The sequence below is a fragment of the Cucumis melo genome, chromosome 12, assembly GCF_025177605.1.
Source record: "Cucumis melo cultivar AY chromosome 12, USDA_Cmelo_AY_1.0, whole genome shotgun sequence".
In the NCBI taxonomy this organism is placed as follows: Eukaryota; Viridiplantae; Streptophyta; class Magnoliopsida; order Cucurbitales; family Cucurbitaceae; genus Cucumis; species Cucumis melo.
The window spans coordinates 5,705,238-5,726,401 of record NC_066868.1 but is presented as its reverse complement, the minus strand read 5'-3'; the positions used below and the strand labels follow the sequence as shown (position 1 = coordinate 5,726,401).

The 21,164-nt window shown below is 32.3% G+C and overlaps 2 protein-coding genes across 4 annotated transcripts; one reads left to right on the top strand and one right to left on the bottom strand.

The window, feature by feature from the left end:
- Positions 1–883: 883 nt before the first annotated feature.
- Positions 884–10,332, top strand: LOC103501508 (protein SIEL). Of its 3 annotated transcripts, none has more exons than XM_017047549.2 (9): positions 884–1,443; positions 3,923–4,390; positions 4,658–4,735; positions 5,530–5,763; positions 6,431–6,622; positions 6,916–7,056; positions 7,203–7,292; positions 8,144–8,601; positions 9,189–10,332. In XM_017047549.2, exons 2-9 carry the CDS (start codon positions 4,058–4,060, stop codon positions 10,111–10,113), a joined length of 2,451 nt encoding a protein of 816 aa, XP_016903038.2. In that variant the 5' UTR covers positions 884–1,443; positions 3,923–4,057; the 3' UTR covers positions 10,114–10,332. The 3 variants fall into 3 exon arrangements, with proteins under 3 accessions (XP_016903038.2, XP_008463329.2, XP_008463333.2); XM_008465107.3 differs by having other exon boundaries at positions 3,920–4,390; XM_008465111.3 differs by lacking the exon at positions 7,203–7,292.
- A 6,152-nt stretch (positions 10,333–16,484) lies between these two features.
- Positions 16,485–20,955, bottom strand: LOC103502596 (uncharacterized). The gene is made up of 2 exons (XM_008466574.2): positions 20,523–20,955; positions 16,485–17,812 (listed from the first exon to the last, which is right to left on the bottom strand). Exons 1-2 carry the CDS (start codon positions 20,953–20,955, stop codon positions 16,485–16,487), a joined length of 1,761 nt encoding a protein of 586 aa, XP_008464796.2.
- Between the last annotated feature and the right edge of the window lie 209 nt (positions 20,956–21,164).

Genomic DNA, 21,164 nt, shown 5'->3' with positions numbered 1-21,164 from the left:
ATTATGATTACTATGGTTTAATTTTTTAAATATTAATTAATCAATTTCATAATTCATCCATTATGGTTTAATTTGTAAAAAACGTATGTAATGAAATATAATAATTAAAAAGAAAACTTAATATTGAAACCGTTATGTTTTAATTTCTTAGTAAAAAATTACCATATTTAAAAAAAACGCAGATATTTAACTAATTAATTAACAAAACCTTTATACATTTAAAATTGAAATTTACAAGAGTTAAAAATTAAGTTACAAACTTTTAATTTTCTTCATGGCATCGACGTTTACGTCGAATGCGTCTACGATCCGTGTCAACAATATTTAGTCGTCGAGTCTGCTGAACAATTTGTTATATATCTTCCATGGTTTAGTCATACACTTCGCTCAAATCTTGTATATTGTTTTCCATAGAGTAAGCGTGTACGTCTTCAACAAAATTATTCTGAACGATTGCAAATAATATAAATAAAATCAATGTTTTTACTTGTATTAAATGTATAAAAGAAAGCATATTAAATTCTTACCACACGATAATGGTAAGCACCATAGTCGACTCGTATATGCTAGCTGCTTCTACACCAAAATTATGTTGCGAATGCCACATTGCTATATGGTCCGCATGAATCCTACGCCAACCTTAATCATGCTTGTCCCTTAAATTAATTTGGTGCAAGGTCGGATCTGATCTGTGAAACTAAACTTGATGGTATTTGCAACAAATCGAATTATAGTAACACACGATCAGATGTTTCTCAACGATATGAAAGCAAATCATGGAATCCACGTAAGTTCACACCGCAGGACTATTATGACATCAAACAGGAAGCAATGATATACACTATAAAATATTGAATGTTTAGTGACAAAGTTTGAATGGTGCAATTAATTTTTATCTATAAAAATTTATTTATAACCCACGAGAGTAATAGCACCACAACCATAGTTTTACTAAAAAGGAAAGAGTTTAGCAACAAACATGAATGTTCCCTAAAACTTAACTAAAATTCCCCTCCTAGTTTTTTATTAATTAATTTTTTTTCCCTAACCCTTTCCCTCTTCCCCACAAGCCGAAATTACTCCCAAAACCCACCACCCTTTCCATCGACGGCCATAAACGTGGCTATCGGCGGCGAACTTCTCACCGGTCGGTCAAAAACGTCCACCTCCACCTCTCTTTCTATCGACGTCGAAATTCGACCCCAAAAACGTCCACCTCCACCGGTCGGCCAAAAATTTCCACCACCCCCTCCCCGAAACCGAACGCTTCTCAATCCGGCATTCTGCTCCTGCTCGAACGGCCGAACTTTGTCTCTGATCCGGCATCCTGCTCCAACGATCAACCCATCGAGCATCAACGCTTCTCAATCCGACGGCAACCCACGGAGCTGACGACGATCCACGACGACGACGATCTACCTAATCTCATTCTACGCTGTCTCTGTAAGTTTCTTCAAGTAATCTCTTCTACGCTGTGTCTGTACCTAATTCCTTTTGTTGAGTGCTTCTGATAATACATCCTTATCTCTGCTTATTCTGATAATATATTGAAACTAGAACTTGTGGGGGTGAGATGAACATTATATATAAAGTATAATTCTTCAGATTGAAACGTAAAATGAGTACAAAATTCGACTTTGAATTTTTGCACATATTCAAATAAAGTTCAGGTTGAAAGAAAATAGTTGGTTTGCTGGAAAATTACCACGTTGATTGGGGAAACAGTATAGTAATTACAAGGAAGTTTCATGTGTTTCGGTCTTTATAGACTGAATCCAAGTTCCACCGGTCAACCCCTTTCATTGTTTCTTTTTGTTTTATTGTTTTCTATCATGACTTTTCTAAAATTATCATTGCTCTCCAAATGGTTTAATGGTTTTTCAATAAGAAATAATTGGTTTTATTAAATAATTAAGGGAATTGAATAGTAGGAGAGATAAAAATAAAGCCCTATCCAAAAGCTATAGAAACTTTCTTTACAAAGTGTAGCACCATTTAATATTCCACTACAAGAATATCATTTTCTTTTTATCTCAATGGACAGAAAATGGAGTATTGAATTGGAAGAAGGTTAAAAAAAAGGTAAACTTTTATAGAAGTTGGCAAGGATAGTAAGAAAAGAAAGATACATTAAGCAAAAGTCCATTGACAATATTCAATGCATTCTCCATCTCCTTCCCATAATTGCATATCAACTTCATTCCTTAATTTTTTGGGGGAAAACCATAACCTTCTTTACAAATATGAATCGACGGAAAAGGAATAACTAAGTGGAGGGTTGGTGCTATTCTTCCTAGAGAAAGAAAAAGAAAGAATCTGTAGCCACAGGCCACACATTTTTGGTGTAAGTGTGGCCTTTTTCGGTGTGAAGAATGGAAGGGTGGGTGATATTTGGTTAAGGATGAATGAGAGAGAAATTTTGTTGAAGGATGGAAGGGGAAGAGAAATTTTGTTGAAGGATGGAAGTGGAAGAGAAATTTTGTTGAAGGATGGAAGTGGAAGAGAAATTTTGTGAAGGATGGAAACAGATTTGCGAAGAAGAGAATGGAGATCGAGAGAAGGCAGAAGACTTTGAAGTTTTTTTTTCGAATGAAGGCAGAATGGGCAATTTTTAGGTCTTTTAAAGAGGTGAAGTTGTGTACCCGACTTCACTACATGAAGGACAGGTGTCTGCAGACGCATGTGAACGAAGTCGTATACCTGGTACACGACTTTGCCGCTACGCAACAAATCTGTCAACGCTACTGTTGACTGTCATCTGGTACACTTGTCAGACGCATGTACCGGAGTCGTGTACCGGGTACACGGCTCCAATCAGAAGTCATGTATCGGGTACACGACTCCAGTCAGAAGTTGTATACCGGGTACACGACTTCAGTCAGAAGTTGTATACCGGGTACACGACTCCAGTCAGAAGTTGTGGATCGGGTCCACGACTCCAGTCAGATGTCGTGGACTAGGTCCACGACTTCGGTCCTTTTTCGGCTCGAAGACGTAGACCCAATCCACGATTTAGCGAAGTCGTGTACCGGGTACACGACTTCGCTAATATATTTTGACAATACTTTTGAAACTATCCTATTATTATTAATATTTTTAAAAATCACATTATTTAAAAAAAAATTCAAAATGGAAGGGCAAAAAGGCGAAGTGGAAATTTTTAAAAGAAGTAAGAGCAAAATGTCATCATAGGTTATACATTTTTGCAAACTATAAAACTAAAATGTATCGTTAATAAAAGGTTAGCTTAACTAATATTCAAGTGTATTAGTAACATTGACGTCTGTTATTCAAATTTATTGAATTTTGTCCATAAAAAGGAAAAAAAAATCAAAACTTCAAATTTTACTAAACTTCAGCTGCTAGACCAACCCATTCGAAATCACAAAAGAATGCTCTTGCTATTTTGGGTTCATAGTACATTGCATTCTTAGCATAATCATATACCAAAGCATACCCAAGAGATTTTCCACCACCAATGGAAGTTCGAAACTTGAAAACAAAGATTCCATATGGTGAAGGTTATAATATCTTTAGAACTACTCTGTTTGTAGCTTTAGGTTGTTATTGGACTCATTTGAACACCATTCTGAAAGGTCCAAGTCTATTTTGCAACTCTTGGGAACTCTCTTGGTTGTAGTTTGTTTGAATTGAGGTTTATGGGCCACTCTGAATAAAGTTTTGAGCTAAGTTTTTGGGCAACCTTGTTTTTATCGTTTCACGAGTCTTTTGAATAGCTTAGAAGCACTTCACAACGTCAACTAATTAGTTCTTACTTGTAGAGTCTAATTACTTGTGTGCTAGCATGCTATGTGCTTCCTTTATGTTGTGTTATGACTTATACGAACTCATTATAGAATTCTTACGTGCGGTGATATTTGTGTTTTGTTATATGACTTCTCTTCATCTATTGTCATAGCAGCCTGCAAAATGGCATACTCTTTGACCTTCGTTCTATTTTGCTTGCCAACGGAACCAAATGCACCACAATCAAATTTGTTCTCATCGTGCCGGAGTTGACGATCAAGCCAAGCAAACCCTTTGTTTCACAGAATAAATGGCAGAGCAGGACCTAGAACTTATTTCTACCCTTAACGAAATCGACGAGCAGTCATTCCTCTCGCTTTGCTTTGGTCCTTCAGTGTCCATCAGGACTTGGCTTCTCAACAATGCTGAGAGGTTCCAATTAAGGCCATCCTTGCTATTCACTGTTTTCCTAGGGTTTACGAAGGATCCGTATCCATATGTAAGGAAAGCTGCTCTTGATGGCCTATCGAGTTTGGGGAACACTGTTTTTGAGGATGGTGGCATGATTGAAGGTTGCTATTGCCGTGCCATTGAACTTCTAAACGACATGGAGGATTATGTTAGGTCAGCTGCAATACGCGTCGTAAGTCACTTGTTTTGTAGATATCTCTCCATTGTTTCTTTTCTTTTATTACACAAAAAATTTGGTGAAATCATTTTGTTTTGGTAGTAAGTCACAGTTCCTTAAGATTTATGCATTACTTGATGTACGTGTAGGTGTTTGATGAATTGACGACAATTTCCAGTTAATAGACTTAATTTTTTAATTATTGAGATCAAGCCACCTCACTCTCGGATTGATAGAATATCACATTCCTTTATTAGTAATAGCTCTTAACTATTGATCCAGGTCATAACTTGGGGTCTAATGCTTGCGGCGCATAATCCAGAGAGGAAACAACAGTTGTTTGATGAAATATTCGTTAATGTAAGTTTAAATTTAACAAACTGTTGATTGGATTTTTGAAATTCATTGGTCTATTCCATGTAAGTTCGTTAATGTAAGTTGTTTGATGAAATATCCGTTAATGTAAGTTCTCCTAAACTCTGTTAGGTTGCTTTTTGTCTGGAAACCTGCTTTTCTTTCTTTTTTTTTTGGTCTGTTCCATTTTTTCACACTCATTTATGACATCATTATTGCAAAACTGGATTTTGAATATTTGGTTGAGATTGTACATTCCATTTATTTATTCGGAAAGATTGAAGAAAAATTTGAAAAACGTAGATTTTATATTGTGGATTTTTCACACATTCACGAGTATCCCTGTTCTTTTAAAGTTCATGTATGGATACTCATTCTGTTACTGTTCATATTAGGGAAAAATAGTTTGGATAGCATTCTTGTGGCGTGCAGATCGAGTGAAACTTACTTGGAACTAGTCCTGTGTTGTGATTTGATATTCTTTCTGTTATTTGCTAGTGATGGATTAATTTTTCTTACGTATTTAACTCCCTTGGTTGTGTGCAACTTCGGATATGCTTTCTCTTTTCCATGTTCATCTCTCTCAGTTCTAGTGCTTAAAACTTTTCATTTTGAATAGTGTTGTAAGTCCACAGGTCACATTTCCTTAGGAGATCTTTAAGGAAATGATCATCACTATTTTCCCATGCCAACTGAAGTTCTTCCTGTTCCTCTATATCAAGTCTTAAAGTGAATGCTTTGAATTTTGAACTTGTAGGTTTAAAGTGCCTTTTCTGACATGTTTATATTGGTAATATCAGCTTTGTTCCATGACGAGAGATATGAACATGAAGGTCAGAGTTAATGCATTTGATGCAATAAGGAGGTTGGAAATTGTTTCCGAGGATCTTCTTTTACAAAGTGTGTCCAAGAGAGTCTTGAGTATCTTCAAGGGTAAAAAATCTCTTGTTCAATGCTCTACGGAACAATTAGAACTGTTGGCGTTGAATGTTGCTGGGGCTTTTGTGCATGGCATAGAAGATGAATTCTATCAGGTAACTTATGTTGGTATGTGTTAGAAAGTATGGGCTTGTTGTATGTTGAAAGCCCAAGGGTATTTACGTAAATTATTATACCTTAGTTTCTTTCTTTTTTCACTAGGGCTCTTGTCGCCTATTAATTCTTCCCCGTTGGTATTATTTCATTCATAAGAAAATAATAAGAGAAGTTCGATTGTGATTTTTCTACACGTACTAGGATTTCCACGTAACTTGGTGTTATTTCTCTTTATCTCTTTCATTAGTATGCATGTTTTGATTGAAACATACGTCTATATCTCAAATATTGTAGATTTTAAAGTTTAATGATCTCCAGCATACTTGTAATCACTCATAAGTTGTGGCATAGTTTACATTTCAAATTTTAACCTTGTACTTTTCTCGTCTTTTATGTCGAGGTCATCAATGATAGTTGTTTCAGCACCATACCAATACCATGATGGTCCGGACTTTCCAGCAAGCTTATTGTTTTATTACATAGGAGCCTTTCATGTTTTTAAGTGAACATGCACTACCTTTTTCAAGAGAGAAATGAATAGAAGCTTTACGGATTGAACTCCTGTCTTCCAAGTTAAGCGAATGAGTGAATTGTATATGCTCTTGATCATTTAAACGTTTCTGCAACTAAATGTGATCGTGATATTGACATTGTCTCAATCTCAAGGTGCGCAGGTCTGCATGTGATGCTATGTTTAATTTGATCATCCTATCAACTAAATTTGCTGGTGAGGCATTAAGCTTATTGATGGATATGCTGAATGATGATTCAGTTCCTGTCCGCTTGCAAGCTTTGGAAACATTACATCATATGGCAAAGTCCAATTGTTTGAAATTGCAAGAAGCTCATATGCACATGGTATAATCAATCCTTGTTCTATGTTCCTGAGTATTTCAGTTACTCATAATAGGTGTTCATTGATTGCAGTCTAAGGTATAAATGGTCGTATATGTATATAACTTTTGTATCTGTAGTAGTTTACTGTTGAAAGTTTCAAATGTACGATATTATACTAAGCTATTCACCACACCACATGTTAAGTCATCCAATGAATCAATTTATTTTGTGTCAATACTTAAGATGGGAGTATAAAGAACAATGTCTATATTCAGTTCATATTATTCTTATCATTATTGGGGTTTTCTTTGCAGTTTCTTAATGCTTTAAAAGACAATGATGGTCACGTAAGATCTGCTTTAAGGAAACTTCTTAAATTAGTGAAGCTGCCAGATTTGGTGACATTTCAATTGTCTTTTAATGGTCTTCTCGAAAGTTTAGAATCATACCCACAGGTTTTGACCTCTCTTGACCCATCCCTTGTGTTCCTTCTTCCTTTATGTTATTGTTTTTAATTTCTATAGATTTTTTTATTGTAGAATCTACATCCAACATAATTTCATCTTATTGACATGAAATTGCCAACTTCATTAATTGCTAGGATGAGTCTGATGTGCTCTCCGTACTGTTTCATATGGGTCAGAATCATGTAAATATGGTTGACTCCATTATCAAGGATGTTTTTGAACAGGTTAGTGATAGAACACTGATATAATATTTCTACTTTCTTGATATCTAAATAAAATGTACAATATGATATAACTAGTGATCCACAACAAAAGGAATCACAATAACTAGAATTCACAATCAACAAAGAGTACCTCTCCTAACCAGCAAAACTAAGAACAGTTCAATACAAGAAAATCACAAAAAGAACTTAGAACAAAAGCATCTGGCCTTCTGCTTCCCCTCTCTCTCAAGGAGTATAGCAGTCCCTTGCCTTCACCAAAATCTTCCTGCCCTCTCTTCTCTCCCCAACTTCCTAACCATCTAACTGCCAACATATCTAATTACCTTTATACCCCTGACCTATACTAATTGAGGTATCTAACAGTTAGTTTGGTTCTTTTGTGCCGTATTAACTTTCAACTTCAATGCTATAAGAGATTCTAGTCAATAGTATAAGCTCTTGATTAAGTTACTAGTTTGATTTAAAAAATATCTCTTTATAGTTTTAAAAACTGATGTCTAGTTAAACAAACCAGATGTCAATTTATGCAGACAGACTTGAAATATTCATTAAGGATTAACTTTCAGCCATTATTGCTTAATCTTGTTTTAAGTAGTGCATTTGTGCCATATTTTTATTTCAACATTTTATGTATATTAATAGAAACTAGATAGCTAGCTATATAGACCAGCTATAAATAGCCATAGTTTTTTTTTTCCTTGTTGCAAATTGGAAACGTCTTTTTTATACTCTTTGATTAGGCTTTCATTGTATATTTCATTCAATCAGTGAAATTGTTTCTAATAAAATTTGTGAAGCTAAATGGACGATGATGATGCTGTTAACTCTCTTGTACTTGTCTTTCGCTTCAGATAGACCCAACATCTGAAGGGAAACTTGAATTTGATAGTGTGAAGGTGCTTGCGTACATTGTTCTAGCTATTTCAGCTCTTGCTTTGGACAATCATACTCTTAGGATTCCACCAAGAGTATTTTCATATGCAGCTACATTACTTGGAAGGATTTCTCATGCTTTAGGCGACATTATGGACCAAAGCACCATTTTTGCTTACTTGCTGCACAACAGTAAACACATTGGATTATCTGATCTGGGGTTTAATTCAGAGGGAGCCTCATGCTCAGCTACATGCGGTAGTTCTGTCAACGACATACCTGCCATTGCCTCCCTTAAGATACCTGCAATGGTACATGAGCAGGGGCAGAAAGATGATGATGCCATAGAATCTATCAAGACCATCCTCTTAAAGGTGCAAGATATTTGGCCACTAATACAATCAGGAGTTTTGCATGAAGTTTTAAGGACTTTGAGGTTTGTAGATCAGTTCTTTGTCTAACTGCTTTTCAGTTCATACTTCAAATGACTTTTTCTTTAGATATGGTATGGTACTACTATGAAGATTTTGTTAAAAATCTACGATAAAGTCACCATTTATTCTAAAATTAATCAATATGATTTACCTGTAAATTTTGAGCTCATAAATTTTGTTCTTAGGTTGGAAAGAAACAATGGAGTGTTCAATGATCATTGAAGTTTTTGAGCTTAGCTATACTACAATTCTGTTCTGCCTTTTGATTGCGTTAGATAGTGCTTTTGTCACTATACTCTCACTTTTCTAACACTCTGGCTTTTTGTAAGATTATTGGGGGAATGTTTGTTTTCGATTGGTTGGTGTCAGTTTTTTCGCATCTTCCATCATACCAATAAAAGTTGTTTTCTGTTTTCATCTTCCAACATCAAAACAAGGCTTGCTTTTATTCTATTAACCGTTCGAAATATGTTGCTTTATTATTAGCATTATGATTATTTTGTTCTCTTTAGTTCTCAACCTTATCCGTTCCAGACGAGTAATATAAAATCGATCTTTGGTTTAACTTCCTCCTTTTTTTGGAGTTCAGGTTCTGCAAGGAAGCTCTGGGAGTATTGACGTATGGAACAAACAAATACAATGGTGCTTTAGCTTTTACTTCGCAGTATCTCAAGATACTGAAATTAGTTGCAAAGGTATGGAATTTGATGTCCTTGAAACATAGTTATCCTCATGGAACTGGAGAATGGGGGCTCCTATTAGGAAAGCTAGAAAGGGGGCTGAAAGAGTTGAGAAGTAGATTCATTGGACTCACTAAAGAAGAAGAACAACATATATTAGAACTGATGTTGGTCACTTGTATACTCGGATTGTCTAGTGGAGAAGTTTGCTGTCATCTCACATCTTTGAGAAAGTTGTCAACCATAGCTTCCAACATAGAAAATCTCCTTAAGGAAGAATTTAAAGAGCCATCAACTTTTGTATGTGAAGTTCAAAGATCATTGTCGAACTTGGGCACCATTACTCCTAAAGCTCTTTGCACCTCACTTGATTTGAGACAAATGCTAAAATATTTCACCCTTGGCCATCTAGAAATTTCAGAAGAACTTAAGCACATCAAAGCAGAACTAGTCATTTCTGATAACAACTATGAGAAACCTCTCTATTTTGTTCCAGGACTACCTGTTGGTATTCCTTGCCAAATTATCCTACACAATGTTCCAAGTGAGAGGAAGTTGTGGTTTAGAATCACTATGGATAACATGACAAGTCAGTTTATCTTTCTGGATTTCCTTTCTTTAGGGGGTTGTGATGAGGTTAGAGAATTTATGTATATTGTTCCATTCTATAGAACTCCTAAAGCTTCTTCTTTTATAGCTAAGATTTGTATAGGACTTGAATGTTGGTTTGAGAATGCTGAAGTTAATGATGAACGTCGTGGAGGTCCAAAATGTGATCTAGCTTACATTTGCAAAGAGAAGGAAGTTTATCTCTCCATGATCCAAAAAGGTTGATTTTGTGTAGTTTGCCTTCTTGCCATCCAAAAGTTGGTCAAATTGGATGGTTCCTGCCCGGTATGTCGAATGAAATAGGTTCATTTAAAATAAGTTTATGAAATATTGAGCATGGTATGTTTTGATAAAAATTTGTCATGTCAATGGTGGCCTACTTATTCTTTATGGTTCACATACTTGCTGGACATTAGAATCTAGATTTGTATTTTTCTTCTTTGATTTGTGGGGTTTTTTTTCTTCTTCTTTGATTTAAGTTATCCTAGAAATTGATATATTAAATTTAAAATAAATCAATTGTATAAACGCGTACACATTGTGACAAATATTCAATACTCACTTTTATTTGCTAAAAAGAAGCCAACTCAAACAACTATGTAGATATACTAAATATATACACTAGTAAAATTTGATATACTCAAAGAGATTACAAGCGTAAACTTTGATATATACTATTTCTACTAATGTATTTAAGTCCAATCAATTTTGTTAGTATAGAAATAATATTTAAAAGTTGTAAGGTATGTCAATTAGCAGAAGTATTACGTTTTCGAGTACAATTATTAGTGTATGAGATATCAATAAACAAATCTATTAAATCTTTGGTTCATCAACATACGATTAGATTTTGATGAACACAAGTATTAAATATTCCAAGTATATAAGAAGTATACCTATCATCGATCAACAAATACTTTCAGGTGTATATCAGTGTAGAATATCAATTAACATTTTCAGTGGCATCTTTATTGAAATCGACCTTCATTTCTTTCCAGCCTTGAACTTAAAGTGTCTACTTTTCTACTTTTAGTTGTTGTCGAGCTTCAACCTTACCATCTATCTTCAATAGTGTAAATCATTGTCAAAGCACTAATCCATGGTAGACGAGTCCTTGTCATTGTGCTATTGAGCCTTTGCTAGCGTTGTCACTATAGTAGGTCAATCGATCTGCAATAGTGAAAGATTGCCATCAAGTTTTCACCTTCAAGTCCTTGCCTTCGTGCTATTGAGCCCTTGTCAACATTTTCGTTGTTGTCATGCTGGTCGATGTCCAAGAATGCAACATCTTTGTCAAGCCCTTGCCTTCCGTCGTTTACAATCTTTGATGAACTTTGAAATACATTGCTGTTGTTGAGCCCGATTAGTGTTACCATTGTCATTGAGCCCTTTTAACTCTAGATCTTATACGTTTAATCGTCTTTTATCCCTAGATTTTGTACTAATTATAACACTAACTTACTTTATGAATTTTTTTTTGGCATAATTTTGTGTGAATGCTTTAGAAATTTAAATATTAAATAATTGGCTTAAATTTTTTTAGTTTTGTTTTTAGAAAACAAATTAATTTTGATTAGCAGTTTTAGTTTTAGTAAAATCTATTTTCGATCTTGTAAAACCTAAATCAATGTTTTGATAATGTTATAAATATATATCTTTATACATCGAGGAATGAGTTAAGTGTATTGGATTGATAATATTAGAATGGAATGATTATCATGTAGTTATACATTTATGGTATTAACTTAAATCAATGTTTTGGCAATCGTTTTTAAGTTATGTTTTACCTTCAATGGCACTTTAGCATTATGAATTTGTCATGTTTGAGCCAATTAACTCCAGTGTTTAAGTTTAAGATAGTTTATTTTTATTTATTTTAGGTTTCAGTTAGTTGTGTTTAAGTATAAGTTTACTTTAGTTTAAATTTAAGTTCTAGTTTAGTTTAATCTTAAGTTTTAGTTTATTGATTTAGGTTAAGTTTGCAATTTGGTTGTTTAACTTTAGTTTACTTGATGTTGCTTTGTGTTTAATTTAATGTAAATTAAGTTTAATTTCAATGTAATTAGTTGGATGTTCATTTCCATCACAGTAACTTTGATTATTAGATCATTTAAAAAGGTGATTGCATCACTTTGCTTACATTTATGCATTTAAGTATACATTTAAGTATAATGTGGAATGTGGTCATTTCTCTTATAATTACATAATACACTTAACTAACTACTCTTAACTTATCCAAATTTATAACTATAAAAAACTAAAATAATTAAAATTGGCCAATGGCCATTCTAAAGCAACAAATACATTAAATTATACTTAATATTCAAACAAACCCCTCCACCCAACTTATCCATACTTTTATAAACAACAAGCAACCCAATTCACATCTAAAAACTAACCCATTAAGACCCCATTTTGATAACATTTTGGTCCCCGTTGGTAACACTTGATTTTCTACATTTGTTTTTTTAAAAAATAAGCATATAAACACTCCTACGAACCACCTCTAAGTTTCTTGTATCAACTTTTTACCAAACCAAGTTACAATTAAAAATATGTTTTCGTTTTTTGAATTTTAAGACTCAATTCTTGAATTTAAGAAAAGATGCAAATAATCGTAAGAAATTGAGAGAATATAAAAAACCTTTTTTTAAAAAAAAAAGAGAAATGGTTACCAACGTGGTGATTTAATTATTGATAATAGATCTTTGGTTTTTAGTTTCGTAATTAGTTTTCAGTTATAGAAACAAAAAAGATATGCCTCGTGTAATAACCATTTTAGTTTTTAAAATTTTCACTTTTCTATTTTTGGATTGTCCATTTTTTTAAAAGAAAATATTCCATATGTTTTGATAACTTCATTTCACTTTTTTGTTTTCAAAAAACAAAAATGAATGTTGTTTGATAACAATTTTTAGCTTACAAAATTTTAAAATAGGGATGAAGAGATGTTTTAGAGAGACAAAACAAAAAAGTGAAATAATTTTCCTATAGCTATCACTATGGTTATGATAACTAGAGGAATAGCTAAAGGAGCACAAAGATAAAAAACCAAGAGAATACAAAGCTTTGCTCACCTAGTTCGGTGAACCCACCTATGTTTGGAGAGCTTTTCTAGATTAAATAAATAGATTTTATTAAAATTTAAATGAGTATAATACTTTAACAACCTAGAAGACACTCTCCCTAAATCTAGTACTTTTTAGTTATAAACAGAAATTAAAAATAATCAGGCTCTTCCTCAATTGTATTTGAATCTAAGGAAGATGACCAGGCTCCCCCGCAGAAAAGTCTTCTTTAAATCTCTTATCTCGGATACAATATAACCACTAATGAAATATCAAGAATTCTTCGTAAAATAATTAACTGGTTTACCTTTGTACAGATTATTCACCACAAAAATATAAACTTCTTTATAGCAACTATGGAAAATGGAACTTCTGCTTTTAAAGAACCAAGAAAGCCTTTCTTTGAAGAAATGGAAGAACCCCTTTATAGGATAAAAAATTCCTAAATATGAGGAAAATATTCTTTTTTGTTCTTTTTAAATAAAGATCTTTTATCTTTTCTTTAATTAACTAAAAGATCGTTTATATTATTTTTTTTACGAGAAGAATCTATTTTTTTTTTTTGACAAAAGAACTCCGTTAAACTCTCCTTTTGTCAAAACAAATAGATTTTTTTTTTTTAATGTTCAACTTAATCACATGTCTTATAGAAAAGATAATAAATGAATCACAGTTCATCCAGAAGAGCATAGGCAAATATAAAGTAATAAAGAACTTCACATAAATTCTCCAAGAATATAATCATTAACCATACACCAATCCTTCAAAAAATAATCATCATCAACCATAGTCATCATCGGCCACAGTTTCTCACCCTTTGAACATAAAAGAATCAATCTTGGCCTTTAGGTGCAGAATGGAAAGAAGGAAGGAAGGATCATCAATCACAGTTTCTCCGCTTTTAACATAAAAGAATCGATCTTGGCTTTTAGGTGCTGAACTGGAAGAAGGAAGAATAGTTTTTAAGGCAACATTGCATTTAAGAAGACTTTTTTTATCCTCTACTCCATCTTTGATTGTTTTGGCTTGTAACTAAGAATATTTGGTTTTTGATGAGAGGAGGTTGATATTTGCTTGGAAGAGACCTTTTGACATGAGAATATATTCTTTTGTAATTTATAACATAATGGAATGACGTGTCCTGTGAACAAGTTTATTTTGGGCTTGATTTCCTTCTGATAACTTCTCTTCTTTTTTGTTTTTGGCAAGAACAAACACAAGAGCGTTTCTTGATAACTCGTCTTCTTTCTTGTTCTTGGCAGGAATAAGCATAGTCGAATTGTTCTACTTACCCTTTTTATCATGATAATTATATCCAATACCTTATTTGTTTACTCACTGTTCTAAGAATCTAATTTAAATTATCAATACTAGAGTTTAACATTCTAACTGATTTAGATATATTTTCGTATTCAGTCTTTGTTTTCTTCGTCTCATGTTTTAACAAAGATATAATAGATAATAGACGTTGATTATTTTCAATTAGCTCCTAAATTCTTTTTTTTTTTTTTTTAATTCTAAGAGCCGAAGAGTCTTCCTCCCATTGATGGTGAAGCTGATCATAGGTCAAGATATTTTCCTTATTAATAGAGGAATCTTCAATATTCGATTCTTAGAGATTTTCAAAAAAAATACCGACAAAAGCTTGACTATAATCTCCTTCATCATCATTGTCAATTGATTTGAGAAAAACTATCATACGAGCCTTCCAATAAGCATAATTTGTGTCATCTAAAATTGGAGGATGACCATTGAAGACTCAATGAACTTGTCAATATGTTCTGATACCAATTGAAAAAGTGAAATAATTTTCTTGTACCTGTTACTGTAGATATGATAACTTGAAGAATAGGTAGAGAAGCAAAAAGATAAAAAACGTAGAAAACACAAAAGGCTTTGTTTTGACCTGGTTCGGTGAACCCAAATTACGTATGTAGAGCTTTATTCTAACTTAGATAAGCAGATTTTATTAAGATCCAAATGAGTATAACACTTTAATTACAATTTAGAAGATACTCCCTCTAGATCTAGTACTCTTTATAGTTATAAACACAAACTAAAAATAATCAGGCTTCCCCTGAATTGTATTTGAGTCTAATGAATATGATCGGACTCCTCTTTAGAAAAGTTTCTTTAAATCTCTTATCCCAGATACCACTAATGAAGATATCAAGGATTTTTCATCATAAAATAAAGAAGGTAACCAGATTGCTTTCGTACAGATTCTTTCTTTATCACCAAAAATGTAAACTTCTGAACAACATCTACGAAAAATAGATTTTACCACCAGAGAACTTCTACTTTTAGAGAGCCAAAAAAGCCTTTTCTTTGAAGAAAATGGAAGAACCCCTCTTTATGATAAAAGATTGCTAAATATGAGGAAAATCTTTTATCTTCCTCTTAATTTAAAGATCTTTTATCCTTCCTTCAATCAATTAAAAAATCTTTTATCTTTCCTTTAATCAACTAAGAGATTTTTATCTTCTTTTTAAATAAAAAGAATCAATTGAATTTTTATTTTGACAAAATAACTCCAACACAAAATATGTTTAAATATAAAAGAAATAGAAACATTGATACAAATGTGTCAATTAGAGTATTAGTATTAAAATTTAATACTTATTTAATTTGGTTTACTTCTTTATGTAATAGTCTAGTAATTAATGTCTTCTTATTGTTGTTATACTTTGTGAGAAATTATAATGTAGTTCTTTTTATCTCTCTATAATGTTTCTCACATTTCCTTAAAATTAAATTAATCAAAATTTTATAGTGAGAAATAAAACCATAAATATTTAAAGGGGATGGAATAAAAATATTTATTAATTTAGAGAAATATTAGATAGAGATGCTTTTAAGAGAAGTAAAGTTTAGAAAGGGGAAAATTTATAAATTAATGATATATATGTTAGATAAATAAGTATCAATGGAAAACAAACAATTCTCTCAAAAAAGAAAAAAAAGAAAAGAAAAGAAAAGTGAGATTGGAAAAAGATAAAGAAATGTTGGAGTAGGAGACTTTAGAGAGAAGAAAGTTGGGACGATGAGTGTGGGTGTGGTGCTGCTCAAGTTTGGGTATTAAATGGAAATGGGTGTATCGATGTATATATGTAGAGCATGTAGGGAATAGGGATATACTAATGCAAGACATATTCATGAAGATGATGAAGTTCTTTGGCACCAAATATCTAACTTGGGAACAAAATCAATATTGTGTTTACTAGATACATATTTCAGAAAAACAAGATCTCGTACATGTACTAAAATGCATATAAATATTCACATTAAACAATTCGTTAAATAATTGTAAATGTACAATAATGTGTTTAAAATTTGCAATAATAGCAAAACCTATCCCTCTGTCCTCAATATTAACATTGGTACTAATGTATGTGCAACTTCTTTTACATTGTGCTTGACCTATATTTGCAACTGCTCCTATTTACATTTGTAGCAAATGAAAAAGAACTCCGTGTTCGATATTCATTGGTGGAACTTTGACGAAGAAATATAGCAAAAACCATCATCTCACATGGAGGTATCAGTACTTTGGCTACCAACATTGACACTATCACTTTCAATCTTAGTATCAATCGTATAAAGTTCGACTTCAGTCTTCAATGAATCCATATCTTCTCTAAATTTCTTGTATATGTCTCCACTATAGAACTCATTTGTTCTCTTCACCAAAATCAATGAAATCACAGCTCCCAACAATGACATCCCAGTCAAAATAGCAAAAGAATTTCGATAACACAATTCCCCTTTACATGTAAAACCAATTGAATTATTACCAACCATTTTAGCTTCTTCATCATAGAATCTCCCAGCCACTAACACATTCAATACATAACTCCCTACGGGACAAGACAGTTGCCCAAAATTATACAACAAAGAGTAATGTTTGAGACCGAAAATCTCCGAAATCATAGCGAAATACAACGGGATTTGCGAACCTAAACAAAACCCAATTATGACTGATGCAATGTAGAGTGAATGATGGAAAGGAAATGCTACTAAGATATGTCCAATACAGGAGATCAAAAGAGTGAAAGTTAGCATCAATGGTCTAGGGAATTTGAATTTCTCTAACAAGATTTCCGAAGCGAACCCGGAAAAGATTCGACCGAAGAAGTTGAAAATACTAACAATGGAAATGATTAAATCGATGGATTCAGTTGAGTAGCCATGAGATTCACCAATTTGGGCAAGGTTATCAATGGCTGTAAAGCTTGAACCAATCCCAATGATCATTGTCAAATATAAAATAAACATATCAATACTCAAAATGGCTTGAAGAAAAGTGTAATCTTCTCCTCGTTCGGGTTTATTAAAAACGTTTTCGAAAAAAGAAGTTTTTGGAGTAGGAAGGGGAGTTGAAATGAAACGGTTATGAATAGTGACTGTTTGAGATTTAACGAAGCGAGTGATTCTGGTAAGATTCCATTGAACAAGTTCTTCTCTAATGGCAATAAAGAGGGGAATTAAGAGCAAACCCATGATTGCAACGACGACGAACGTGTAGGCTAAATGATCGAAATGAACTTTTTTTTGAAGGATGATTAAGATGAAAAGAAAGAAGGCAAGAATGAGAGAAACATAGAGAAATTGAAAGAAGACTCTAAATTCATTTGGATGTTTTACTATTCTGACTTCTCTGATTGTGTAAGCAAAAAGAAGAGTAATTAAAGAAGGCAACCAAGCGATTAAGAGAATGATAGATTTGGTTTCATGGCCATAAATTGCATAGTGAATTTGGGTTAGAACAGCTCCACCTATTCCCAAGAATCCTTTTAGAAGTCCCAAGATTACTCCTCTTCTTTCTGGGAAGTTCTTCACGCAAGTCACTAACACAACTGTTCAAATATAATCAACAACAAAAATATTAGTGAGAATTTGAAAAATTAGTTGCCATTTCGTGTAGATATGTATTGTTAGATATATTATATACGAAGAATTCCAAATATATTATCATACCCAAACTATTTGTAGCTACAACCTAATCCAAAAATAAATAAATAAATATAACAAAATTTAGATTTGATTTTCGATTATGTTTATAATAGATAATCATATCATCAATAGAAGTTTATTAACGATAGACTCATCATCAATAGATTTTACTATATTTATGAAATTTTAAAATATTGCTATAAACTTTAGTCATTAGGGTAAAAGTGTTACTCATCCCAAATTTTCTTAAAAATATTGAATAAGTCACCTACCAATCAGACATAATATTGAAATTTATTAAAAAATATGCTAAAAACATTTTAAAATTTAAAATTTTGTTGGAAACACATACTTAAAATTTTGGGATTCAACGTAATGTATCTTCTTTCTAAATATTTTAAGTTTTTGGTGATAGGAATTGCTTCTTGTTCAAAATACGCTCCAATCAAAAATTCACTTAAGTTTTCGGGATTCTAAAATTTCAAAAATAGGCTCGAACTTCAAAAATTGGCATTACTGGTGAGTTTTCATAGAAACAATTGGTTTTGTTTTAAAATATCTTTGAACTTAAAAAAAACTTTAAAAACTATTCTTATAATCGATATATGAACTAAAATTGTTAATATCTTATTAAAAAAATAACTCTAAATTAAAGTAGAATGATAAATTTATTTAAAGTTTTAGATTTTTAATTATGAGATTGACAATATTTAATTTGTTTATTGCTTTAGGCATCGAAAATCTCATTACATTGTTGTTGTTTTGAAAAGAGGTTGGTCTATAGAAATGCTAATTCTGTAAAATACTTTCTTTATATCGATGGTTGTCTTTTTTGTTTTTCCTGCACATGTTCCTTTATTCAATGTCTAGTTGTTATGGAAGTTAGGGGTTGCTCATTATAATTTTATTGTGCTTATTTAACAGACACTTAGTCCTTCCAGTTAGGGTCGGTCGTTCAATTTATCTAAGAGCAATATTTGTATTATCTTGTTATTGTAGTTGTTTCAACTTGTGTTAGAAGAAGAGAACACTACAAGTATTGAAGACATACTTCATATTCTTCTCACTATTGTGCATTGTGACTCATTGATAATGGATTCTCTAAACTTAGAGGGAGCCTAGGTCATTTGAACAAAAAGGGGATTTTGTTCAACAAAAAGATACAACGCTTTGAAAGGGAGTCTCTGTCTTAGGGGGAGCCTAAGATCATCCACATTACAAAGTAGATAACAAAAGAAGAAATTTGAAAGTAGAAGTAGAAGTAGTGTCTACAAGTTAAATTTAAATAAAAAAAAAACTACATCGTACCAAACAAAGTCAATATAGTTTTCTTTTAAATTGATTATTTACGGACTCAAGAAAATACAAATAAATTTATATATCAACATACTAGAACGATACAAATAGTTTAAATTTACAGTTAATTTTTGTAATGAGATATTAATAGTTTTAGTTATTTAAATTTGTAATACTTTAGTCCTTATCGAAAAAATATTACGATGATTTAATGAAATTTTTTACTATTGGAATGCAACCCAAAGTTCCAGGTTTTCTAAATAAGGGATGATCATTAGTATACAAAGACAACTAGCTATCTCTAATATAATAATGGGATAGTTGACAATGTAGCAATTATATTCAAAATAATTAAGTATATAGCAACATTTTAAAAAAATTGCAAATATAGCAAAATTTGTCAAAATCTATCAATGATAAGACTCTATCACCGATAGACCATATAGCAAATGTTGGTCTATCACTGATAAACCATAGGAGTCTATCAACGATAGAAGTCTATCACCGATAGATTTTGCTATATTTGCAATTTTTTTAAAATGTTGCTAGATAGTTAATAATTATTCTAACAATTGCTATCCATTCTAATTACCCTATAATTAATACGAAATCTTGGTTAAATAAAATATAAAATCGCGAGGGCTTTTGCCCAAAGTAGGCAATATAATATCTTGATGGTTGTTATCCACAAATATACTTATTTATAAACTATAAATTAAGAGGAGTTGTTTGGCCTCCAACTTAAAAGTTGGTTTCACTCCATGTTTGTGTGGCTCTCAAATATAATAATGGTGTTTACAACTATTTATAATCAACAAATATCCATAGCGTGATACTATTTGAAATCCATCTTTAATTTGTTATTGTGTTGACTATTTCTCAATATCATCTCTCTCCCATTCTTTTAAATAATATTTATTATTTCCTACAAAAACTAAGATTGTCTCTAATTCTGAGATACAATCTATTATTAACCTACAGACTATGATAACCATTAACTATAATAACCAACTCAACGTTTCACTAACGTCCCCTAAATTCTTATGAGATAAAAGTTAATATACAATTTTGAGAAAAAAAAATTCACAATGAGGACTAAAACATTATAAATTATAAAGTACTAGAACTTAAAATTATTTCTCGTTAAAGTTTAAAAACTAAATTGCTATAAATTGAATAGGAGGGAAATTATTAAATAAAGAACTAACTTATTTACTTTCATGAAAGTTTAAGGCAAAAAGAATGTACGTACTAGAATTTAAACATAACTAATATTTTAAGTTTTAGAGTGCATTTGTATAGGGAAGATTTAAGTACCTGTATTAGCTAGGATTTGAGAGTTTCCCCCAACTGTTATGTAAAAGCAGAAGTACTCAGCGGTTGGCTGCACGACTCTTCCGGCCACGCCTTCCCATATCTTGAAGTAGCCGATGAAGTTAATGGCGGAGGAGAGAACGAGAAGGCACCAAGGCGGAGCGACCTCGGCCATAAGGCCAGAGATAATGCCGATGTTCGATCCAAGTTCTTTGTAAAAAACAATCTTGTTGAGTGTAGTTTGGTCACATTTGAGCGTTTCTTTAATGTCTTTAGAGAAATAAGCAAACAAATAAAAGCCACCGGCGCCAGTCATTACGAGGAAGGAAGCGAAAAGAGCGAACCATCGTCCGAGTACCACTTGTTGAGCAAAACTCAAGATCTCTACACTCCTCGTTCCGTCATTGCCAACCGATAACATGGTCGACACAGCCATTTTCTCTTAAGAAGAAGAAAAGAAGAGGGAGTGTAGAATTATTTTGTTTCTTTCAATTCTTGTTATGTTTAATTATATATATTGAATGATGGGTAACAAATTTAACAACATGTGGTTGGAAAGCTATTGACAAATAATCCCAACAAAAGACCTATGAACTGTGATGGTCATTAACAATAACAACATCTATGATCACTAATTTTAGAAGG